Source organism: Melopsittacus undulatus, chromosome 7, assembly GCF_012275295.1.
Source record: "Melopsittacus undulatus isolate bMelUnd1 chromosome 7, bMelUnd1.mat.Z, whole genome shotgun sequence".
In the NCBI taxonomy this organism is placed as follows: domain Eukaryota; kingdom Metazoa; phylum Chordata; class Aves; order Psittaciformes; family Psittaculidae; genus Melopsittacus; species Melopsittacus undulatus.
Window position 1 is genome coordinate 11,252,242 of NC_047533.1, and position 21,815 is coordinate 11,274,056.

General features: G+C 40.2%; 1 protein-coding gene across 2 annotated transcripts in view; it reads left to right on the plus strand.

The window, feature by feature from the left end:
- Positions 1 to 21,815, plus strand: part of ABLIM2 (actin binding LIM protein family member 2) — a 135,621-nt gene that overhangs the window by 22,319 nt on the left and 91,487 nt on the right. For both annotated transcript variants that reach the window (XM_034064919.1, XM_034064920.1), the window contains exon 2: positions 15,874 to 16,017. In XM_034064919.1, coding sequence (XP_033920810.1) covers positions 15,874 to 16,017 — 144 coding nt within the window. The remainder of the gene's footprint in view (positions 1 to 15,873; positions 16,018 to 21,815) is intronic.

The following is a 21,815-nucleotide window of genomic DNA, read 5'->3' on the forward strand; positions in this document are numbered from 1 at the left end:
CTTCCCCTTTTATATGCAAAAAGTGAATATAAAGCTTTTGAATAAAATACTCAATTTGACATAAATCTCTTTTGCTGTCTGAATAAGTTGGCAGTTCACAAATAAAGCAACCCAAAACTCGGTCAAAATGATGTGTATATATAGCTCAGAAATGTATCCATCGATGGCAGAACTGTTAGTTGCAGAGCTGTGTAAGAAGCAGCACAGTGGCTGTACGCTCCAGGGTTGTGTTTGTGTGAATATAACACATTTATCCTATGAAAGTAGTGTTAAAAGATAATTGACTGCAGAAATTGTGTAGTCTGAATGTGAAAAGAGGCAACATGCTGATGTATCCGGTGGGGGTGAAGCACAATTGGATTTGTATGGGTGTAACTGAATCTGTGAAACAGATGTAACTTCGCTGATGTTAACTGATTTTTACCTGTGTAAGGTAGTGTGACTTTAGCACCAGCATTTCAATAACATCAATACCTATTTATATTTGAAGCAACTATATGATTGCAGTAAAACAAGAGTTAATGCCTTCTTAATGCTAAGTTAAGCAGAGGAAATAAAAAACAGGAGTTAATTTTTATAGTTCAAGAGTTAAGACATTTTTATAGACCTCAGAATACAACATAAAAAAAAAAGAAAGAAAACCTTTGGAAAGGTCTTTAAATTATTGTTTGTAATACTTCCAGAAACACCATTTCATATAGTGGAATATTAGTAAATTATAATTCAATTAATGATTGGGGGTGACTCATTGTGGCTTGGCTAGGGAACTGAACCATTGTTTTCCTCTTTAGTTTATCTTGCTTTCACTTTTTGGTGTTGCTACACCAAGCAGGCATTGTTGTTACTACTGTTCAGTTTGTACCAGGGAATGGAAAGAGAAATAAGCTGTGGAAATGCTTTCTAAACAGTTTTTCCCCAGTTCCAAATATTTGCTTGTTTCCAAGCCAGGGAATGTGCTAGCTCCCCTCCTCCATTCAGTGACACAGATGGAGCAAATATTGGTGTGAAGAGTGATGCTGAGCAGGGGTGCAGCCCCATCAATGCTAAAGACCTGGGAGGAGGAAATAGCACCAAAATACCCGTTTCTGATTTAGGGTCACGGCTGTCTATATCTCAAAGGCCTGAAGATGAAGAAACTGCCACTCCTGTGGCTTGAGTAACTGGTGGCGGTGCTAGGAGTGATTATCAGGCAGCCATGGAGCTGCAGAACAGCAACAGACATAGAGTCCAGTGTTGTGTCTTAAATGGATTCTTAAAATTTTGGAGCTATTTATGGTGGAACTAAGCAATAAAGAATATAAATGAGTTTAGATGTATTCCAAGAAAGCAAAACAGTATTTCTGGTTTGTTTCATGATATTAAAGTGAGCTGAAGGACATAATTTCATTTCAGATGTTACTGATGAGAAACTGTAACCTTAGGCAAACAGGGGGAAAGGCTAAACTTTCTGGTAGTGATGAGGAAATTGCCAAGATCAAGACTTTGGCTGAATTTGAGTATGAAATTAATGCTGTTAATTCTATATTTAATTAATGCTGTGTTGATCTTCCACCGAGATCAATAATAGTTTTATTGGTGGGCTTCAGTGAGAACAGGGTGAAGGCCAGCAGCATCACATTTCCAATGATGACTTCATCTTTTTCTATTTTACTTTCAGAACAGCACTCCACATTGTTGACAAATTCCTCAGTGATCATCAACCAAAACGAATGTATTTAAGTAGGCTTTGAATCTGACCTGCTGCATTGCAGCTACATCCCTTTGCAGAGAATGGGATTTGGAAAGCAGGCAGAAAAAAAATGTTTTCTGGCATGGTCACTGTGGGTAAATGCAAGGATTAATTTGCTGGGAATTGGGCGCATGCACACGGGATGTGGAGAGCTGAATACGAGGATGTGTCTAAAATCCCCTCTGCCCTCTGGGGCAGGTTTCCTGTTCATGGCTTTTCAGTTGGCATTCAGAGTCCAGATGCTGAACCTGATTGCAGTGTCTCGCCTTGCCTTTGTGAACATGAACATAGCTGTCCATGCAAAAGCTGGGGTTAGACTCATGACACTTGAGCTCTTGCATAACTGGAATTTGCAACTGCAGCTCCCTATTGGATCTACTGGGGTTAAACTCACTGGATTGCCCTAATCTGGAAACTATAGCCAATTAATTTTTGCAAAGAATGATTTCTGCACATGTGTTTGGCTATGCATGCCTGTTCTGGTAGTGCCATCATCAGAGACAGGCTCAGCTGCGAGAGGTGGGCCTTGCAGCAAGGCAGCCCGGTATAAGTGTCTCCCCAGATTTCCTCCAACAAATGTGCCATGGATTCAGAAGCTACAAACAGGCACATACAGGTGCTTTACCATCCACTACATATGGAAAAGGGAAGACACTTCCTTGCAGTTCTCTGTGGACGGCTGAAAAATGAGAGGTGAAAAATCAGCTCGCTCTGCCTTTGGATGTGCTGAAAAGCGGGTGTGAGAAGGAGGTTTTCAACCTTGCAGCTTTGGACTGTAGCATTTCAAGTGCGTGAACCTTCCCTTAGTCCAAGTTCCAGGCCTCATAATGCTCAAAATCTTCCAATTTTCTTGGGGGGAAAAGGGCAGGATGGGGGGTGAGGGGAGTGGGGGGTGGTGCATTCGTTGCTTCTTCTTTTTCCTTTGAGACACCCCCAAAGTTAAATTTCCGGATTCTAATTAAAATATGAGAGGTTGAATCGTTTTTGTCTAAATAGCACCCAACCCACATTATCATCTGATAATTTTGTACGATAGGTAGCCAATAATTGAAGAACTATAACAGTGTCTGCGTAACTTCAGAACAGAGGAAAGCAAAGAAGATCATTTTATTCTACCTAATTACTTAGCTAATACTAGTTATTTTCTATTTAAACACTCAAAATTTCTGTAGATTAAGACAACTTAATGGTAATTTTGTATGTAAAACAATAATACATTAACATTTAGTGATCTCCTTCTCTCTTTGTGTGCCTGTAGCATCAGCAGCCCACACAGAAAATTCCATCCCTAAAACCTGCTCCATGCATTCATTTACTCCCAAAAGGAATACTACTAAATGATGTTGGTGTCTTTGCAATGCCTGTCATCTTTCTTGCACCATTCACACGATCCCCTGAATGTCAAATTTGTATTATAGTTTAATTCCTCCCCTAAGTGCAATTTTTGGCAGAACTGACTGATATTTAATGCCTCATTTTGCTTCTTAGATTTTTCTCGCATAAAATGCCCAGCTTGGATTCTGGGTATTATTGGAGCAGTTCTTGTTACAGTACCATTTCTATCGCAGGCAGGATGCCTTCCCTTAGCACAATACATCCCATTATACTGTTCACTTTCCCATCTTACAGCTAGCTATTCAGCAGATGGTTTAAGTTTCCCTCTCACACTCTCAAGTCCTTTCTCTGATTAGTCCCTTGTAGTGCTTGACCTTTAAGAAATGAATACCTTCTGTTAATTGCTTGCCTTATCCCTATTACATGGCAGTTTTTTCAGCACTAAATCATAGCTTGTGACCTCTGCTTAAGCAGATCTTTTCTTATCTGATGTCTACTCCATTTGTTACCTGCCATCCCTATCAGCTTTGTAAGGTCAGCAGGCTCCCTGTGTGGCAGGTTCATTTCTGAAGGCGTGTGACCTGCTGTTCCATCATGATGTCTGTCTTTGTCTCTTTGCTGCTAACTGGACTGTATCCCTTTGCCCTCTGACCTGTGTCACTTTGCAGACAGCTTTCTGGACATGTCAGGACTGTGTCACCTCATTATGAGACAGGGTTTTGCTTTTCTTAGTCCTCTAAGGATTTTCTTGCACCCTTTTTCTGTGTCTGATGAACCAGTTTTTCCCATTATAAAATCTCTGCTAAAGGCTTTGCAGGCTTTCTCTTTGATTGCTGCTCGCTATTTCATGTGTACCGTTTTCTGAAGATTACGAGATGATGCCCCTATTCAAGTTGGGGGAGTAAAAGGGGTCTGAATCTAGGTCTGCTGTAGAGAGGTTCCCCTTGTCAGAAAGTAGCTGGGAGTGGGGGAAGTTCTGGTTTCATTCGCCTGACTTGCTGGCCAGCAAACGAGGTCTATCATCATAAACTTCAGACTGAAGGAAGCTCTTTATTCCCCAGACATAGCAGGGATCAGAGAAGGACTCATGACCCAGTTACTGCTGGAGCAAGCACAGCTGCCTGCTCTCTGTGAGACAGAGCTCAGCATGGGTTGTCAGTCTGGTGCCACATTTTAAGTCTTCCTCCTTCATAAGTCATTGTCAGTGCCTTGTACTTCAGTACCTGTACCACAGGATCCCACAGGTTGTTACTTTTTTGTTTGTGCCGTGTTAGTGTGTGTTTCAATTAAAGATGGCCTATTGCTGTGCAGGAGATGAGAAGTGTTTCCTCATGTGTGGACTTGAGGATGGAGGTGTTAGAGAACAGGGAGGTTAAATTCAAGCTGCTTCTGAGCAGGACAGGTTTTGGTAGCATGTGACTGGTCACCAAGGGCACAATTGGGTGGCTCTGCAAATCCATTCCCAGCCAGAATGGGACTGATGCAAGAAAGGCAGGGAGAAAGTTGGAAGACATGGGTTTAGGTTAGAGATACCATTTATCCAACTTTTTTTCATTAAACCTCTATCCTTTTACTGTTAATTTTTGCTTCTCCCATGTTTTTCATCTTTATTTGGACCATAAATGCTCAAGAGCAAGGACCACTTAGTAGTAGTGCCAACTTTAAACACAACCACCAAGGAATATGTAAGTTCAGTTGGTAAATGATGACAGGTAAAAGCAAACATCTGTTTCTTAATTTCATTTTTGTTCTAGTGGCAAAGCATTGCCCAAACCTCTACCATTACATACAGAGGTATACTTAGTTTTATTGCATTTTTATTTGCTTGTTTGTTCAGGATCATATTATCCTCAATAAAAAATCCAAATAAACACTCACCTGGATCTAAACCACTGTAAGGCAAAAATGACATGAAGTAGCAATGCAGCCAGTTTTTGCAACTGAAAGCATATCTATGAAATATGATGATTTCTTGGATTTTCCAACATTTAAAAAGTAAAACTCATTTATTATTGAATGTTTCTAAAAATAAATTTGTTGATCTCTATTGACACTGGACTCTGTAGTCTCCACTGGCCATTAAACAGTCATATATGTGAATGGTTAGAAACTGAGTGATTTAATGCCCAGGGAGATAGTTCCATAAAATCACAGAACATCCCGAGTTGGAAGGGACCCATTAGGATCATTGCGCCAAACTCCTGACTCCACACAGGGCAACCTAAAGTTCAAACCAGTATGCAGATCCCAAGTAGCATAAGAATTGCTGTTTGCGAGCATGTATATACGTATGGTATATTGCAAATTCCCAAAATCTCAGGTGTTTTAGCTTTGATTTTTAAGAAATGCTTGCTTATAAATGACTCCATATTTTATAATGAAGAGAAACATCTGCATTCTTCTCTGTTTAAGAAAATAAATGTTTAAAAATATTTTCAAAGACCGGCTATGGAAAAGGCTCAAAACAGTCTAGTGAGGTGATGTGAGCATGGAAGAGCAGAAGCAGAGTTTGACTATATATATTGTCTGTCACCTTCAGTTACAACTGACATTCATTTTAACTTTTACGGGGAAGAGGGAAGTGCATACACGAGAAAACCATGAGTTAATTAGGAACAGATCTGAAATCTATTTAAAATGCCATTTACAACCAATGGTATCATAAGCTATAAAGAGTTTGCAGCCAGCTAATCCATTCCAGAGTGGCCTAAATTTGTTGCTAAGCTGCCTGGCTGCTGTTTGCAAAGACATCAGTGAAGGCTTTGACCTCAGTCATGTAACCTTGGCAGAAAGAAACCTGAAACAGAGAATGGGCGAGGGCATTGCTGTGGCTACCATAACTTCACTTGAAGTTGTAAGAGAAGCCAAGTGCTTCCTTTTCTATAGCAAGGGCAATGTGCTGTTATTACATTTATAACAGGGGAGTTGCAGGTGTCTGGCCGGTGTTGATTTGAGAAATCAGTTTAAAGCCATACTGCTTCCTGGATCATTTGCAGCAGCAGTGTCAGCAGGTAGTGTCTGAGCTGTCTTGTCTGTGCTGCTGTCACTGCTGTCTCTTGTCAGGCTCCCCTGAGCCAGCTCATCACATTGATGAGGTACAATGGTCATGTGCTTTGTGCCCATAAAGCCCGTGAGTGATGCTGGAGTTTCACAGAAGCACCATCAAACCCTTCTGAGCTCTTCAAGTGTTATTTCTGCTTTGCTGTAGCCAAGTGGTGAGACCACAGGGGAAGCTCAGAGATTGCACCTAGAGCTGTAAATACAAATTAGTACACTCTGTGACTGCATTATGATCATATAACAGTAATATGTGAATTATATAGCATTTAGCCTTGAAAAGGAGAAACCCTGATGAGCAGAGGGAAAGGCTGTGTTAGAGTGAAAGTGGTTTTGCTTTTCCTGCCTATTAATTTACATTCCTTTGGAGTATTGCTATTTAGTAAAGTGCCTTCTGTGTTTCTGCCAAGCTGAAGTAGCGGCTGGGAAAAACTAAGTAGGCCAAATCTTACAAATATCTGGAGAGCTCAGCCAGGGTGGCTGGTGGTTATCCAAAAGAGTGTGGGGATGGATCTGGCCTCACAGAGATAGCGCAATAATATCGAGCAATATAAAATCCTGCCATAAGGTTTTAATGCCAGAAGTCAGTTGCTGAAATGTAATGTGTAGACAAGAATTTTTATAAAGTTGAGTAATTCATAGTTTTGATTCAATGTGCAGAACATGGGACCTTCAGGTCTTGTCCTCTGGGTGTCAGGCCGTGTCAACTGGGTGCTACGTAAAGTTATGGACCACATCTGGCATGGCCCAGGACAGTGATGCATTCACCATATAGATACACTCACCATATAGATTTCTGAAGTCAGAGGTCTTCAGTTGCCTTATGAAGATCCTCTTCTGCTCCTGGCAGACAATACTGGGCAAACAAATGTTTTGTTTCATATCCATTACAAAACGTAAAGACATTTTCTGTAAGTAATAAACCAAAGCGAAACATTCTGAAATTTGGGAGAATTCCTGATTTTTGCTGTAAGTGATGGCCATTTCTGTAAGTTTTACAAACTGTCAGCTGTTTCTGTCTCTTATCATGAAATACTTTAAAATTTGATCATAATGACATATATATGCTTTTGAAGCATTGATGCTTCTTTTAAAGAGAGTAGTCTCCACCCCCTCTTTATATAGTGTTTATAACCCTTCAGCCATAGTGAGCTGGTAAGAGCTTCACTAAGCCATAAAACTTGCACTTTATTCTACACAAATAATTCCCCCTTTTCTTTTAAACAAAGAAAAACCCCGGTATTTCAAGTTTTAAGCAATAGTTTGTGGTTTTGATGGAGAGTGGGAGGTATTGAACTTTCTGTGACATGAATCGGTATTGACTGTTGAGGTCGATGAAGACTGACCCTTCAACTTAGCTGCAAATTAGATCAGTTCAATAGATTTTAACAAAATTCAGTGCAGACTATTGTTCAGCCTGCCCAGCAGAGTGAACTTGCTGTGCTTTTTGTGGGTGGTGCTACACAAACTGCTGCTTTCACAGTCCTCCCTCAACAGCACCAGAAGCCGTGGAGACCTCTTTTCACATTGACACCCTTGGCTGGTTTCTGTTTGCTGAAGGAGAAAATGCTGTGTCTTTGCTGCTATGTAAGCAAGCAGGCACTGACTGGGTAAAGGGTGGTGAGCAATGGAGGGGGGAGAGCATTTGGCTTCTGTGAAGCCTGCAGAGAGAAAAGTGATCTGCATTGTGAAAAACGGTGGTGCAATCCAGTCCCTATCCCTGCATTTTACTCCAGGTTTAGCCAGCTGTTCTCCAAGCCAACAGTCCCCTTTCCAATACACAAGCCATGTTACAGCCTTCATACAAATTTAGTCCAAAGCGAGAACTCCAGATTTTAATCCTTATGGAGTATTCACATGGTAACTGGGCCAGCAAGTACTGCTTTAAATAACACATCACTTTAATTCCAATGAAACAGGGTGCAACCCTGTATGCACAATCACGGAGAGATTTTTGGCTGCCGGGTATCTTGATGACCACCTGTGAGAGAGAGACCAGCTTACAGCATCTCCTGACACCAGTGCTGTGCCCTCCTGCTCCATGGAGAAGGGATAGCCTCAACTGGGGGGATGGCCAGAGGGGTATCATACCTCAGTACCTCAGCCTGTATTCTTAAGTTGTGGCCAGGCAGCTTGCAGGTTTTCCTTCGTTAAGCCTTTTTTCCCCAGGTACCAAGCAGCACCCCTCGTGGCTATGTAGGGTGGCATCACCTGATGCAAAGAGCCATCGCTGGCATGTCCTGTGTCCAGTCCCTCTGCCAGCAGTGCCCTGCCCCATGGACGTGACAATATTGAGGCTTGTGCAGGATGCTATTTTTACACGGCGGCAGTGAGGTGCTGGCTCATGTCCTGTCCTGCTGTGTGTGGGTGCTGCGGGAGTCATCTGACCCCAAGCATGTTGGTGTCAGAGCTGCCGCAGCTCCCGGTCCCCTGCTGCATTGGCCGAGCTCCTCTCCACTGGCTGGCCACACAGCAGCAGTGTTTCTGGTGGCATTTCCCGATCAGAAGGGAATTAATGCGGGAATGCTGGAAGATACAGGTACAGTGTGATGACTCCACATTCTGGAGGGTCTAGATTTATCTTTCATCTGGAGCTGTGGTGACTAAATCACTGATATGTGGAAAGACAGCAGAGTGGAGGAAGATGGTTAAACATTTATTTGACATTAAGCGTCATATAATTATATGAATGATGATTTGGGAATTATAATGATGCTGGCACTTAGCTGACAGTTTGGTTTGAAAACTTTCCTCATTTAATTTAAATTGAATTTAGACTTCATATTAGGTTGTGCTGAAAAACAATGCCTATTGCATTATGCAGATAGATTGGAGTGCTGTTCCTATATTCTTTCTCACTGTAATCTTACTAAACCCGTACAAAAATAGCCTTTACATTGCCACAGTAACGGTTCCTAAAATTAGCAGAGATTTTTACAGACTGCCTTTGGATTTGGTAAATATTTTATCATAATAATGAGGGCAGGAGGTTACCTCCTGCTAGGCTTGTTTACGTGATGTGAATTCTGCACTGAGCATATGGTGAGATTTGGAGCTCTTGCGTGCTGAGTACTTGTGCTGTGCTGCATCTCTTACACATAGTTGTATTCACATTCTGCTGGGTAACACCGCTCTCTCCTTTGCCCCTGATCCCATAAACTCTGCAATTGCAGTAAAAGCAGAGGTTGCTTCAGTTGTGCTGTCTGCTTGCTGTCCTGTGTGAGGTAGAGGTCTCTGTTCTGATTGTGATCAGTAAGAGGTGCTGGAAAAGGCATGCAATCCTTTCCTTAGTGCCACTGGAAAGGCTGTTTATGAGTAATAGAAGCAGGTATACATCTCAGAAAGGAATGTGATTCTTGAACTGTTTTAGCTTGTATTTTGGTCTTCATGAATGAATTCAATCAAATAGAGACCTATTAACATAAAGATTTATTGAATTTGATGAATTGCCTGTCTTGTGATATGGGAACAAAAGAAAGAATCAGCAGTAGTGCTTTGCTGTAGGAGCCACAGCAGAGGTCTTGGAAAGAGCAGTGAGTGTTTTTGGGGCAGCGGCTGGACCCACTTGGTGCAGAAAAGCCTCATTTGGGGAAGGGAGCAAGCTCGAGTTCATGAGTGACAGTCAGCCCGCCAAGTGGAGGGCTTGTGGGACTGTGTAACATGGACATTGACGGCAAAACTTCAGCCTTCCCTGTTCTTCTGCTTCTTCTGTTGTAAGATGTACTGAAGGCATTGTGTTATAAGGAAAAGCATGCAAACATGTTTGAAATGGCTTTTAACACAAGCTGCTGATTGAGAAATAAGGTAAACCAGATATTTAATGTTACAGAACGTCTAACATGTCAGCTCCCTGGGCAGATTTGATGCCTATCCCTTTGAGCACACTAGGCTCCCTTCTGCCCTGCTGCCTGGACCACTGAGGTGCATGGCTGGGCAGGGCTGTGTCCAGGGAATTGCTCTCCTTGCTGCAGAGAGTGGTTGGACGGATGGATGGGGAAAGCTTGTGAAGTTACCATTTCATAATTACTCTCTTTTTCTTCCTTTCTGTGGGAAGGACCATCAAGGTCTCAAGCTCCCACAAGGCTCCGTAATGAATCACCACTTCTTAAGGAAAAATACCCCCCCTCCAGCCCCCTTACCTAAGGTAAATGTATAGCTCACACCCATTTAGTTCTCTGAACATCACATGTATTACTGTATTACTTCTTACTGTGTTATATTATCCTTACTGCCAGGTCACCACAGGAAGAACACCTTGGCATTGTATTTTCCATACAGACACAAGACAGAGAGGGAGCTGGGGCCAGCTTTAGGCATTTAAACCCAGGAGTTCATGGAATATTTAGAGGCACTCAAATGCTTGTTTCTTTTCCTTTCATCTGGGTGTTTTTAAGTCCATCCCTGGGTGTTTTGACTGAGGTGACACAAGGCAGGTTTGGCAAAAAAACAACTTGAACTCCAATCTCTAATTCTGGTCGGTGCTGCTGCACTCATCTGCTTCTCCTTTAATCCTGATCAGAGAAGATTGCAAATTTAATTCCCCTCTGGGCTGCTGTGCACCACACCCTCCACACATCACTTGATACAGCATTTCAGCAATCAGTACTTCTGTTCCTCAAAGAGTCAGTAAATGGCACTTGGGCCTCATCTTCGTTTTGGTTTTGAGTAACCACCTCTGGCTATAGAGATGAAAGCTTTCAGTGTCACACGAGATATTTGCAGCTAATTCTTTCATAGAATCACAGATTGGTTTGGGTTGGAAGGGACCTTAAAGATCATCTAGTTCCAGCCCCCTTTGTTCAGAATAATATCCGCTGTCAGAGCTGAGCACTTTTGGTTCAGAGTTAGAATGTGTCCTCTGCCTTTGTTGAAAAAGCTGAATGTTTTTATGAACTAAACAGCGGATATTGGTAATTTTAGATACTAATGTTTTCTCTTTTTTTTTTCCTCATAGCAAAATATCTTCATCTCATGAAGGGAATGTAATGGGTTGTGAAAAGGGATGTTCCTGGTGAATTTATACAGGAGCCAGTGGTGTTGATAGTTGCCAAAGAAAATTAATGTAGCTTTTCTGCTGATGGAGGGTTGCTGTTGAAGGCAAATGATATTTTATTTGTATAAGACAACCCAGCCTCTAGAACTGGATGAAAACAAAAATAACAGGGGAGAGGACCCTTCCCAGGTCCTTTGGTTTCCTTTTTACCATGGCCTGCAGGCTCTGGTTCCGCTTTTGATCCACAGAAACACTGAGAGGAGCTAGCACTTTCCTTGGCATCAACGTTGTCTCTCCATTTAAGTTACCCCTAGTTTAGTTCACAGTACACTTTAAAATGTCCATGTGAAGTATCACAGAAGGCCAGGTTGGATGGGGCTTTGAGAAAACTGCTTTGGTGGAAGGTGTCCCTGCCCATGGCAGGGTGTTGGAACTGAATGATCTTTAAGGTTCATCTCAACCAAACCATTCTGAGGTTCTATGATTATAATTGTGTCCTTTGCCTCTTTGTCCTGTCAGGTTTCTGTAATCACCAAGAGCAGTAAATCTAATCAGATGATTTGTCAGAACAGGGTTAAATAATGTAGACTAAATGTGGCCTTGTGTCCTTATATTGAACAAAGCCATTGAAAGTCTTTGTTATTAGCTTCATACTTGAGGTTTGACCCAAGATTGAATATCATCTTAATCATGATATTTTTTAACTTTTCAGTATTTTATTTCTAACTTAGTAATGGCTTCTATGGGATCTTAAGCTAAATTAAGACAAAATGCACCAAACTGGAATGAGAATTTGGACTGTATCAAATTCTGCAGTTTGTGGCCATATGTTTCTTCCTCAGTCCTGTAACTCACCATGAAGACTTCTCTCATCTGGCTGTCGGACAGCCTGATAGCAAAGGGGTTTGTCATCCTCTGCGTGGGCTGGTCAAACCCTTGGAAAACAGGATCATTTTCCAAGGGTTTGATTTCCCTCAGCAGTCTGCTCATAGCAGAGAGAGGGTGACATTTTCCATCCCAGGCTCCATTGCAGAGCATGACCAGGGACTCGGGAATCTTCTCCCTTCTGCCACCACCATCAGCTTGTCCTGTGCTGCTTTCCAAACGCTCCTGTCTCATCCAAATCTCATCCTCATCCCTGGCACCTCATCCTGGTCACCGATTCTGTTAAATCCTACTTAGTATAGCAATGCCAAAGGAGCCATTCTTATTCAAAGGTGTGGGTTTTTTATACCTGTCACAATGTCCATCTCTGTCAGACTTCAGCCTTTACTCCAGATTCTTCCAAAACCAAAATTCTGTGCTTTCTTTTTAACATTGAAAAACAATATATTGCATTCTAACCTTTTTTCCACCTTTAGAAACAGCTTAAACAGTTTTTCTGAAGTTTTCACTGAAGAAATGCGCTCAAGAACACCAAATCTGAATAGTGTCTATGTGAACAGTTGTAGTTTGGCAAAGTTATAAGAACACTGGAAACACCACTTTACAGTGGCCATAAGGTGTATAATGCAGCTTTAATAATGACTGATACCGCTGTCCCCTCTTCGCCGTGATACTTGCAGCATGTGCATATGTCTCGAGCAAGCAGTATAGAAGTAAATTTGAGGGATATATCTTATCTGACAAGTTCTACAAACCATTGCTAATTCAGTAAGTTGTTCCTTATCCAGAACTGCAGAACAATGTACTGCATCGCCTGGTGGAGAGAGGCTGAGATGTGACATCAGAAGTATGTGAGCACTGGATACCTGACAAGATTCTCGGCAGTCGTATTGACAGCAGACAGGTCTTGCACACCAAAAAAGTGCTGTGGAAATTGTTTGCTAGTTCATTTCTTTCCCTTTTTTTGCCTTTGTCAAAAAATGAGTGCAGTTAGATCTCCTTAGGGTTTGAGGATTGGTGAAAATTAACTGCTAAAGCAGAATGCAGTCTGGGAGAAAGGGAAATTTGGATAATTGGGCATTTATTTGTATTTCTGTATAGAAAAAAAATCATTTATAGTTAAGAAGGAAATTTCTAGTTTAATTCAGTTCTACAAATCAGGGTATAATAAAAAAGTATTTAATTTTTAATGAGCTCTTTAGTTCTGATCTGGTGAGTAGTCTCAGATCATTACATTTCATCAGCAATTCGCTATTTCATACATTAAATGTTGATGGTATCTTCTGCTGCCTCAAAGGCTGATTTTGATACATAAAGGCATAAAAGTAGAATGCTGAAAATTACAACGTAAGCACATTTCCTTACATGTTTTGAAGCATAAGTTAAAATGTGAAGTTCCCAAATATAGTTAATTTCTCAAAATTGTCAGCAGTTGCAAGTTCAACATAAAGCACAATATATTTTAAAATATTGAAATGTAAAACTAATATTAATCATTTTGTGGTGCTACATGAATGAATAAGTGTTTAAAGCTGTCTTCAGTAACACATGTTTATAATGCGCCCAACGGCACTGTATTCCCACTGGAGTTTTGTGTGATAGTGAGTAGCTTAGTTCTGAACTGAGTAAAACAAAATAATTATGCATCAATTTACCATGAATATTTTAAATATGATTTGGGTTACTTCAAGATGAATAGCAGAATTCCAACAGAAATACTGCATCTTTTCCTTTGAAATTTATTTTATAGGGGAGTATTTGGTTTTTTTAAATTCTAAAGCTTTGATCCAGAGACCTGAAGGGAAGCAAATGTGTGAAGTTGTCCTGCCCTGTAGCTCCCGACACTAAACACCATGGGCATCAAGGAAAGGAAAACTTTGTTTCTTCCAGTTTGCAGCCAGGTTGAATGGGGCTCTGAGCAACCTAGTCTAAGTGGAAGGTGTTCCTGCCCGTGGCAGGGGGATTGGAACTAAATGATCATTAAGGTCCCTTCCAACTCAAACCATGGCTCTGTGACTCTGTTACTGCCCTGCCCATCAGGCACACCACATCACAAGATCGCAGCACAAGGTCACAGGCATCTGCAGGCCATTGCATTGGCCAGTCACTTATGCCTCTGAAGAGACACCATTCAAAAAGCCTTAGCCATGGGAAGAATAAAACATGAAGAAAAAGCAAATGTTTAATCATTCCAAACAGAATTTTGTATTTCAAATGTAACTTTTTTCGTCCAGAATGGTCAAGGTGAAGTCAGCTCTTGTAAAGATAAGTGTTCCATGAATTAAATACTAAATATGTGATACTTGTTAATAATTGTGGAGGAAGCAGAAGTTCTTTGTCCATAGTTACAAACTTTTAGCAGCTGCTTTACTGAGTAACTCAGGAAAATACTTCAGTTTCTTACAGGGTTGATTCTTTTTCAGGGTGGGTAGTTTGTTTTGGGCAGGCTACAGTAAAGACAAATTCTCATGTCAAAAGTATTTCAAGGTATTTCAAGGTTCAGAGTTTCTTCTGTTTTCTCTTGAAGACTAAGTCAGACCCTCATATTAGCTTGGACTCTATGTGCTGTTTGCGCTGTGTAAATCTGGACATCTGTCTTTCCATAAACTTCTAATTGCCTGTCATGCTGTGTTGTTTTTATTGGAGATGTGCTTAATTATAACCAGGGCTTCAGTAATAGTTCCAAAGTTCACATTGCCTTGAGCACGACTTTTTTAACAATCCAGGATGTGTAATTTCAGCAGACAAGGCAGAATGCTAATGGGTGGTGAATAAAGCTACGGGCATTATTTATCATCGGCAGCTCAATTCCATGTATCTGTGGGTAAAATGTGCAGAAACTCCTCTGGAAAACTGGGTGGGAGGCTCAACATCTCATTGAAATAATGACTTCTTCAGGTCAGTGGATGTGGAAAGGCCTTTTAGGTACCACCACTGGGTGCTGGCCGTGGTGATGAAGTGAGAATAGAGGAAGAAGAGCAGCAAGGTCAAATACTGGAGAACAAGAGCTGGATGACTCTCTCACGGATTTAGGAATTCTCTGTTATGTGTTCCAGCCATGACGTTTGCTCTGTAAACTCTTAAACACACTGTGATAAAAAATTGATGCAAAAACTTCAACAGAATTACAAGAATAAGGTCTTGTTTTACCTGTTCCACACAACCCATGGGGATGCCAACTTGTATTCTTACTGTCAACAGCCCAATAAATGCAATTTCTAATTTGCATCACAAGATGGCAGCAAGTTTTTAATTCACTTAATATTTTGCTAACCTAGCGAAACCTAATCTCTTGAAATCATGGTTTACTTATAAAATGACAGCAGACTTTGTTCAATGATCAGATTTAGGTGGCATTTACAGAGATGTCAGTGTTTCAGTAATATGAACTTAAAACATCTACAGAAGTGTATTTCTATCTTAAAATCAGTTAAAAGACAATTACCTTGAACTTTAAAGATCAGTAGCTCACAGTGCAATTATTACTAAATCTCTTTAAAGGTATTTTGAATTAAAAAAAATATAGCTTTTATCTATAGTCTTTGACTTTTTGAAGAGAAAATGTGATAAATGCATTTTGTGAAATTCAGGCAGAGACCCTTAAGACTTGATCATGTGGATTCTTTCCTCTGTAAGTTATTCTGATTCATGTTTGAAATGTTTGCAGACTTGAGCTTTGAAAGTTATGAATTGAAAAGCTTAGCTCAGCTCCTTTGGCAGGTATTTTCTCCTGTTCTGGCAAATATCAGAAATTAAAACTATTTTATATGCTTGACCTGTTTTGTCCCAGGTATGAATTGTCATTAACTGTAGCTCTTGCAGAAGATGCTACTGATGGCCTTTAAAACACTCTGCCTTTTGTTTTCCCTTGCAGTAACACAATCCCAGGCTGTTCATAGCCAACTGGAGAAGCCATCAACTACTGCAATTCTTTGCAATACCTGTGGAAATCCATGCAAAGGAGAAGTTTTGAGAGTTCAGAACAAGTATTTCCATATTAAGTGCTTTGTTTGCAAAGGTAAGTGTTTGTGAGAGCTGTTCCTCTGAGTAAGGCATTAGCACTGGGCATGTAATCTAATGGTCCTGGAAACTTCACAAACATTTTACAATGGAATTCATGCCTGAAAGAATTACTGTAAACTCTATGACTGCTTACTGTCAGATTGTAATAATCCTAAATCCTAAAAGTGGAATGTGTTTTAAATGGATATTAGGCTATGGAGTTTACTGTAAAGTCAGGACCTGAAGAACAACAGGCTGGGGGAACTGAGAGTGAAACAGTGTGGAGCAAGGAGCAAATTAGCTTTTACAAAGAAATTTGGAGTTTATCCCTCTCCCAGCATTCTAAGGCAGGCCACAGCCATGTCTGTTCAGACTCTTACGTGCTGGGCTGTGATGTTTGAATCCAGGTTGGTGCCTGGTGATCTAATATTAACACATTGCAAATGACAGAAAGGTGGTCAGGGAAACAGGGAATCTTTAAGCCAACAACCCTTCTGTAGATACTTGATTGTAAGATTATCTGGAAGTTGCAAAGATCTGTTTTGAATGTCCAAGTGAGTAAATATTAACTGCTGCACAGCCTGCTTGCTTCATTATTAAGCAGTACGTCAAATGGCATGGCACGGCTCTGGTCCCAGCTGTGTTAAATGTGACTATTTCCATGCCTGTTTAAAGGAAGCTATCAGGAAGAAAACTGTCATTATTTGTTAGCTACACTGATATATTTATAAATCCCATGGGATTAAGTATGTAGCATTCAATACCTGAGTAAATCTTTAATAAATTAGATGGGATTAAATGTTTAGCTCAATATTTGTGTTCTTTGTAAAATTACTTAGCAAGGAAAAATAATCATAAAGCAGTATCCTAACTAACAGCAAAAGTACTTTGGTCACCTATTCAGAACGAGAATGGTCTATAAAGCAGAACACAGCCCATATATGCATCTTTCAAACTCTTTTAAAGCCACCTGTTCTTATGGTAAATTTTTATTACCAATTAGATTTCAGACCTAACTCAGGAAGAGAGCAGCTCATTTGCTATTCAGGAATCTTGTCACCTGCATGAAGTCTCAGTAACATGCTGGTATATGCTCCATATAACTGATGAAATCCCAGCCCCTTTTTATACAGATCTGCTATGAGAAAAAAGTGGCAAGTGCTACAGAAGGAACAAAACACAGTTGTGTATCAATGTTTTCATTTCATAGGGCAACTGCTTGTAGAGATTGCCAGCTCATCCACAAATGCAGCAAGCAAATTCTGGCACTATTCAATGATCCCAAAGTTAGGCAGTGCAGAGGCTGCTTCCCCATCATGCAAAAGATGATGATGAATGCACTCTAGAAGCTGCATTGGCCCTACCTGTCTGTAAGAGATAAGGATGAGTTTATTCACTTCAGGCAGATCTTGGATAAATTGAGAAAAACTCACTATGTTAAAAAGGGAGAAGCAGGGTAGCATCTGTCAGGCACCCATGAGACTCTCAGCTGGCACAGGAGATAGTGTCAGGCACATGTGGTTAAGCTGCTTTGTGGTATCAAAGTGCTTGGAGTACTTATATTCCTCCTTACTAATAATTTTGCGAAGTGCTAAGTTTGCACACATGGTTGGTTCCTTCCCCTGATTATTTAAATGCTATAATTTCTTTTATCAGTTTTCAAGGGTTTCCATCAATACGCTGGCATCCGTATGGTATTTGTTTTTGTTTTGTTTCTGGGTTTTATTTGTTACTTAAGAAGCATAAGTTGCTTTCTAGTGTGGTTTTACCATGTTGTTAGGTGAGAAGAGTTTAGAATCAGAACAGTGCTGAACACACATTTCACTAACTAACATAAAGGAGAAAAAATTAGGCAAATGTGATTTGTGTTTTTAATTATGTGCTCAAATCAATGGTTGAAAAACTATAGTTAATGTTAGGATTTAGCAAAATGTGGTACTCTGTTCTCCTGGTCAGTTGACCACTTATCTCCTTTCAGCCTTAGAGGAAAGGCTTGTGCCACGACTCCTATTCTGAATCCCTTTTATTGTTGTGCTGCTGGACTGCTGTGCATGGGCAGGGGGATGATCCTGGGAATATATTTACCTTACAGTTGATTCCCCCCTGCAGTGTATTTATTTTGATAGTACTCAGCAATGCAGTTTGCCCCCTCTCAGCTCATCTGCCAAAGATAGCACCCTGAAACAGACTGTGTGTCCAGCATCCAGTGCAGCCACAGGGCAGTCCCAGGGCAGATAATCCTATGAGTGGGCTGGCAGCGTTGCCACGCTAAGCTGCCTGCCTAGGCTGTGTGCCTCTGTATTAAATCATGCCATAGTCTCCAGCAGAAACCTTTAATATTTGTAAACCTGCAGAAAATTACATTCCTACTCACAGTATTTACAGATGTACAATGATGGAGACAACAAACCATCAAACAACCTGTGAAGAATGGCAAATGGCCATGTCTTGAGAGAGTGTGTAGAGGTATTAGAGGTCTGTTTGAATGAGTAGATCAGTGACAGATGATACTATGCTGGAAAAAGCCACACTTATCTTTTTGAGTAAGTGTGAGATGTGAAACAATTTCTTTGATAGTGCTGGATAGAATATGAGGTTTCAGGGGGACAGAGACATTAATTGTTTCATTGATTTTAGGATAGAAGGGTAGTTTTGGATATTGCCATACTGCCATCTTGTCATTCCCATGGGGACTCTGGGTTTCATAATGGTAACACCAAGTATATAGGTGCCTTTTGAATTTAAATTAAATTGTATAAGTGATGGTCAGTATAAATTCATTCATTCCCATCCAGTTCTTCTTATATTCCCAGATAATGATTCCAAATAATTCTAAGAAAAGTTTTAAAAAATCAAACAATTTTTATTATTCAAGTTTGAGATACACATTAGAAAAAATAAGAATACTGTGAACACTGCTAGTTTTGCTCAGTATGAAAGTTTAATAGGACTTACGGAGGCAAATAGGCGTTGTAAATAAGGTACTTTTAATAGCTATTTATATATATTATTTCTTCTTAAGTTACACATCTGATCTGTTAGTAAAGGGCTGTAGGGAACATGCCATCTAGCCTCGCTTCAAATTTTTACTCAATTTTTGCTTTAAAATGTCTCCCATTTTAATTGATTTTAGTAAAAATGCAGTTGTAATAGTAGTGGTTTCCTTTGGAAAAATAAGATGAACATTCATTAGATTTCAAGGGCATCAGTTCCAATGTTTGTGAATTCTCTTATTTCTTGCTGCTGTAATGAAAACACCAGGGAAAATGACAAATGGTGATGACTCAGACTATCAAATTAAAGCAAATTGTGTTGTCTAGTTCATTCTGAGCGTGTTTGTAAGGTCAGGACTGCTTCTCGTGCAGGATATGGTATGAGGTAAATGCTGGCTTAGAGCTGGGTTACAACAGCATAATTTAGTGAGCCCATAGAGAGACAGACTAACAAAGGATTGCAGATAGGAGAGATGTAGGTGCTGTGATTATGATATCCTGGGTGGCCTCTTTGACCTTTCACAAAGATAGAACTTACCTTGTTTTAAGAGTTTTTGTCAAGTATTTATTTTCCTGTGATGTGATAGAACCCTGGCATTTCCAAAGTAGCAGTAAGCTGCGTTACTGCTATGTTAAGCAGTATTTAGGAAATACTGGAAGTGTGAATCAAAGCCCAGTGTTTCTACAGCTTTATATATTTTATATAGTCACTCTAGCAGACCTAATAATGGACAGTTAATAGGGCACTTGCAAATCTATTTCCATGCAAAAATCATGCAACGTCTACCCTAGTTAAATGGGAAAATGCCTGCAATCCTGCAAAAAGCTGTTCTTTGTGCAAGTTTATTCGTATGTGAAAAGAACCATAACTCATCTCGTTATCCTTTACTGGTTTGATTTTGATGAAGTGAGTTAAGCTTGCCATCCAAGCCACAGATATAAAAACATGATCATTGCGTAATATCAGCTTTGATATCTATGTGTTGTACCCCTAATCAAAATTCCCTGGATTGCTGTCTTGCTATGAATGCAGCACATGCAGTCTTCCATGCCAGCACAGCTAGGAGTTTCAAGTATGCCTTTTTCCTCTATGAATTTTCATCTATTTGCTTAATTAACCTGTTAGAACATAATCAGATCTTCAGCTTAAGAGTTAGGTATGTGGTTTTGTGGGTCTGTGTTTCTTCTTATTATTAGAATCATAGTATGGTTTGGGTTGGAAGGAGTCTTAAAGCTCATGCAGTTCCAAACCCCCTACCACAGGCAGGGACACCTTCCACTAGACCAGGTTGCTTAAAGCTCTGTCCAACCTGGCCTTGAACTCTGCCAGGGGTGGGGCAGCGACAGCTTCTTTGGGTAACCTCTTCCAGTGTGTCACCACCCTCACAGGAAAGAACATCTTGTTCTTGTGGCACTGCAATTTCTTGGGGATTGTGATAAGGTCCTGGGATGGATATATCATTTCTATGCCATTTTTTTTCAGTTTTATATCATTTATTATATCAATTTATATAATTTATTGTGAAGGCAGATTAATGGGAAAGGCTAAGACAGAATATTTTATGAAACGATTAAAAAAAATCAAGTAACTTGGTAATAGAAGTGATCTGTTTGTTGTATCAAATGCATCTGCTAGGATATAAATATGTTAAAAGCTATGCTGAGTAATCTGAAGGACTCGCGTTTGAACATAGCTGCAGGTTTCACGTTTCAGAATGGGAGTCATTTACAGGAAGCTCACTAGTAAGATTTCAGAGTCCCAGCTATTGGCCAAGCAGTAGTGGCTGGTGGAATGTGTGGCATCTCAGGCCCTGGAGATGAGCATAAGGGCTCTTGTTCATTAGACACGCTCAGCAATGTGCCATTGCTTCTCAAGTCCTTAAGGATTTGCAATCCCAGATTGTATTAACTCAGTATAATAGGAAAAACTATACTTCTGACACAATGCTCACAGTCTTGGAAGTTTTGGGGCTGACTTCACCAATGTCATGTTAGCTAAATACTTTATTTCACTGAAATAATGATGATGATGGCAACTTTCATCTGTGCGAAAGTAATTGAATGAGGTAGCCAATGGTTCTGTGTTGTGGTTTTGAGATTGTTAAGCTTAAACTTTAATCAGTCACTAACTTTCTAAAAGCAATTCAACCACTAAGGCATGAAAAAGAAAATTTGGTCAGTTAGTGAGTTCCCACAGTTGCAAAGCAGTTGTTTTCTTTGTTTTAATCAAATTCTTGTTGCAACCTTTCTTTGTATTCGTAAAGAACATTCTGCTGCTGCTCCTGCCTTGGTCGTACACTGATCACATCAACGCTATAGTGAAAGATTTGTTTTGTGGCATGTTTCATGAAAAGTCTGATGTAATTTTCTCTTTTAAATAGAATCTGTCATGACTTTACATAATATTAGGAAAGTGTAATGAAAGGGACAGGGGAGGAGCCATGCTTATGAGTAGTGGTAACGTTTCCATGATGGTTAGCTAACTATCCACCCAAGGAATCCAAGTTTCCGTTGTTTCTGGTTTCCAACTTGACTTCTTTCATTTAAAGGCTCAGAGTTTCAGGGATTTAAATCTTTAGGACATAGAAAAGCTTTACATGCTTATTCTTGGCTTTATACCCAGGATGTTAAACAATACCCCTGCTTTATTTTCTTACTGATTATATTTTTGTTTAGTCTTTTCATTGCCTTGCTCTTCCTCTTATTTACAAAACATGGATAGGATTTTCAAAGAAGTAATTGCTGCAATTTCTGGGGGATGATCCAAACTGCAGATACAGCCACATGCAGATGTTTGTATTGTAGGGGGTGGTTCCTAACT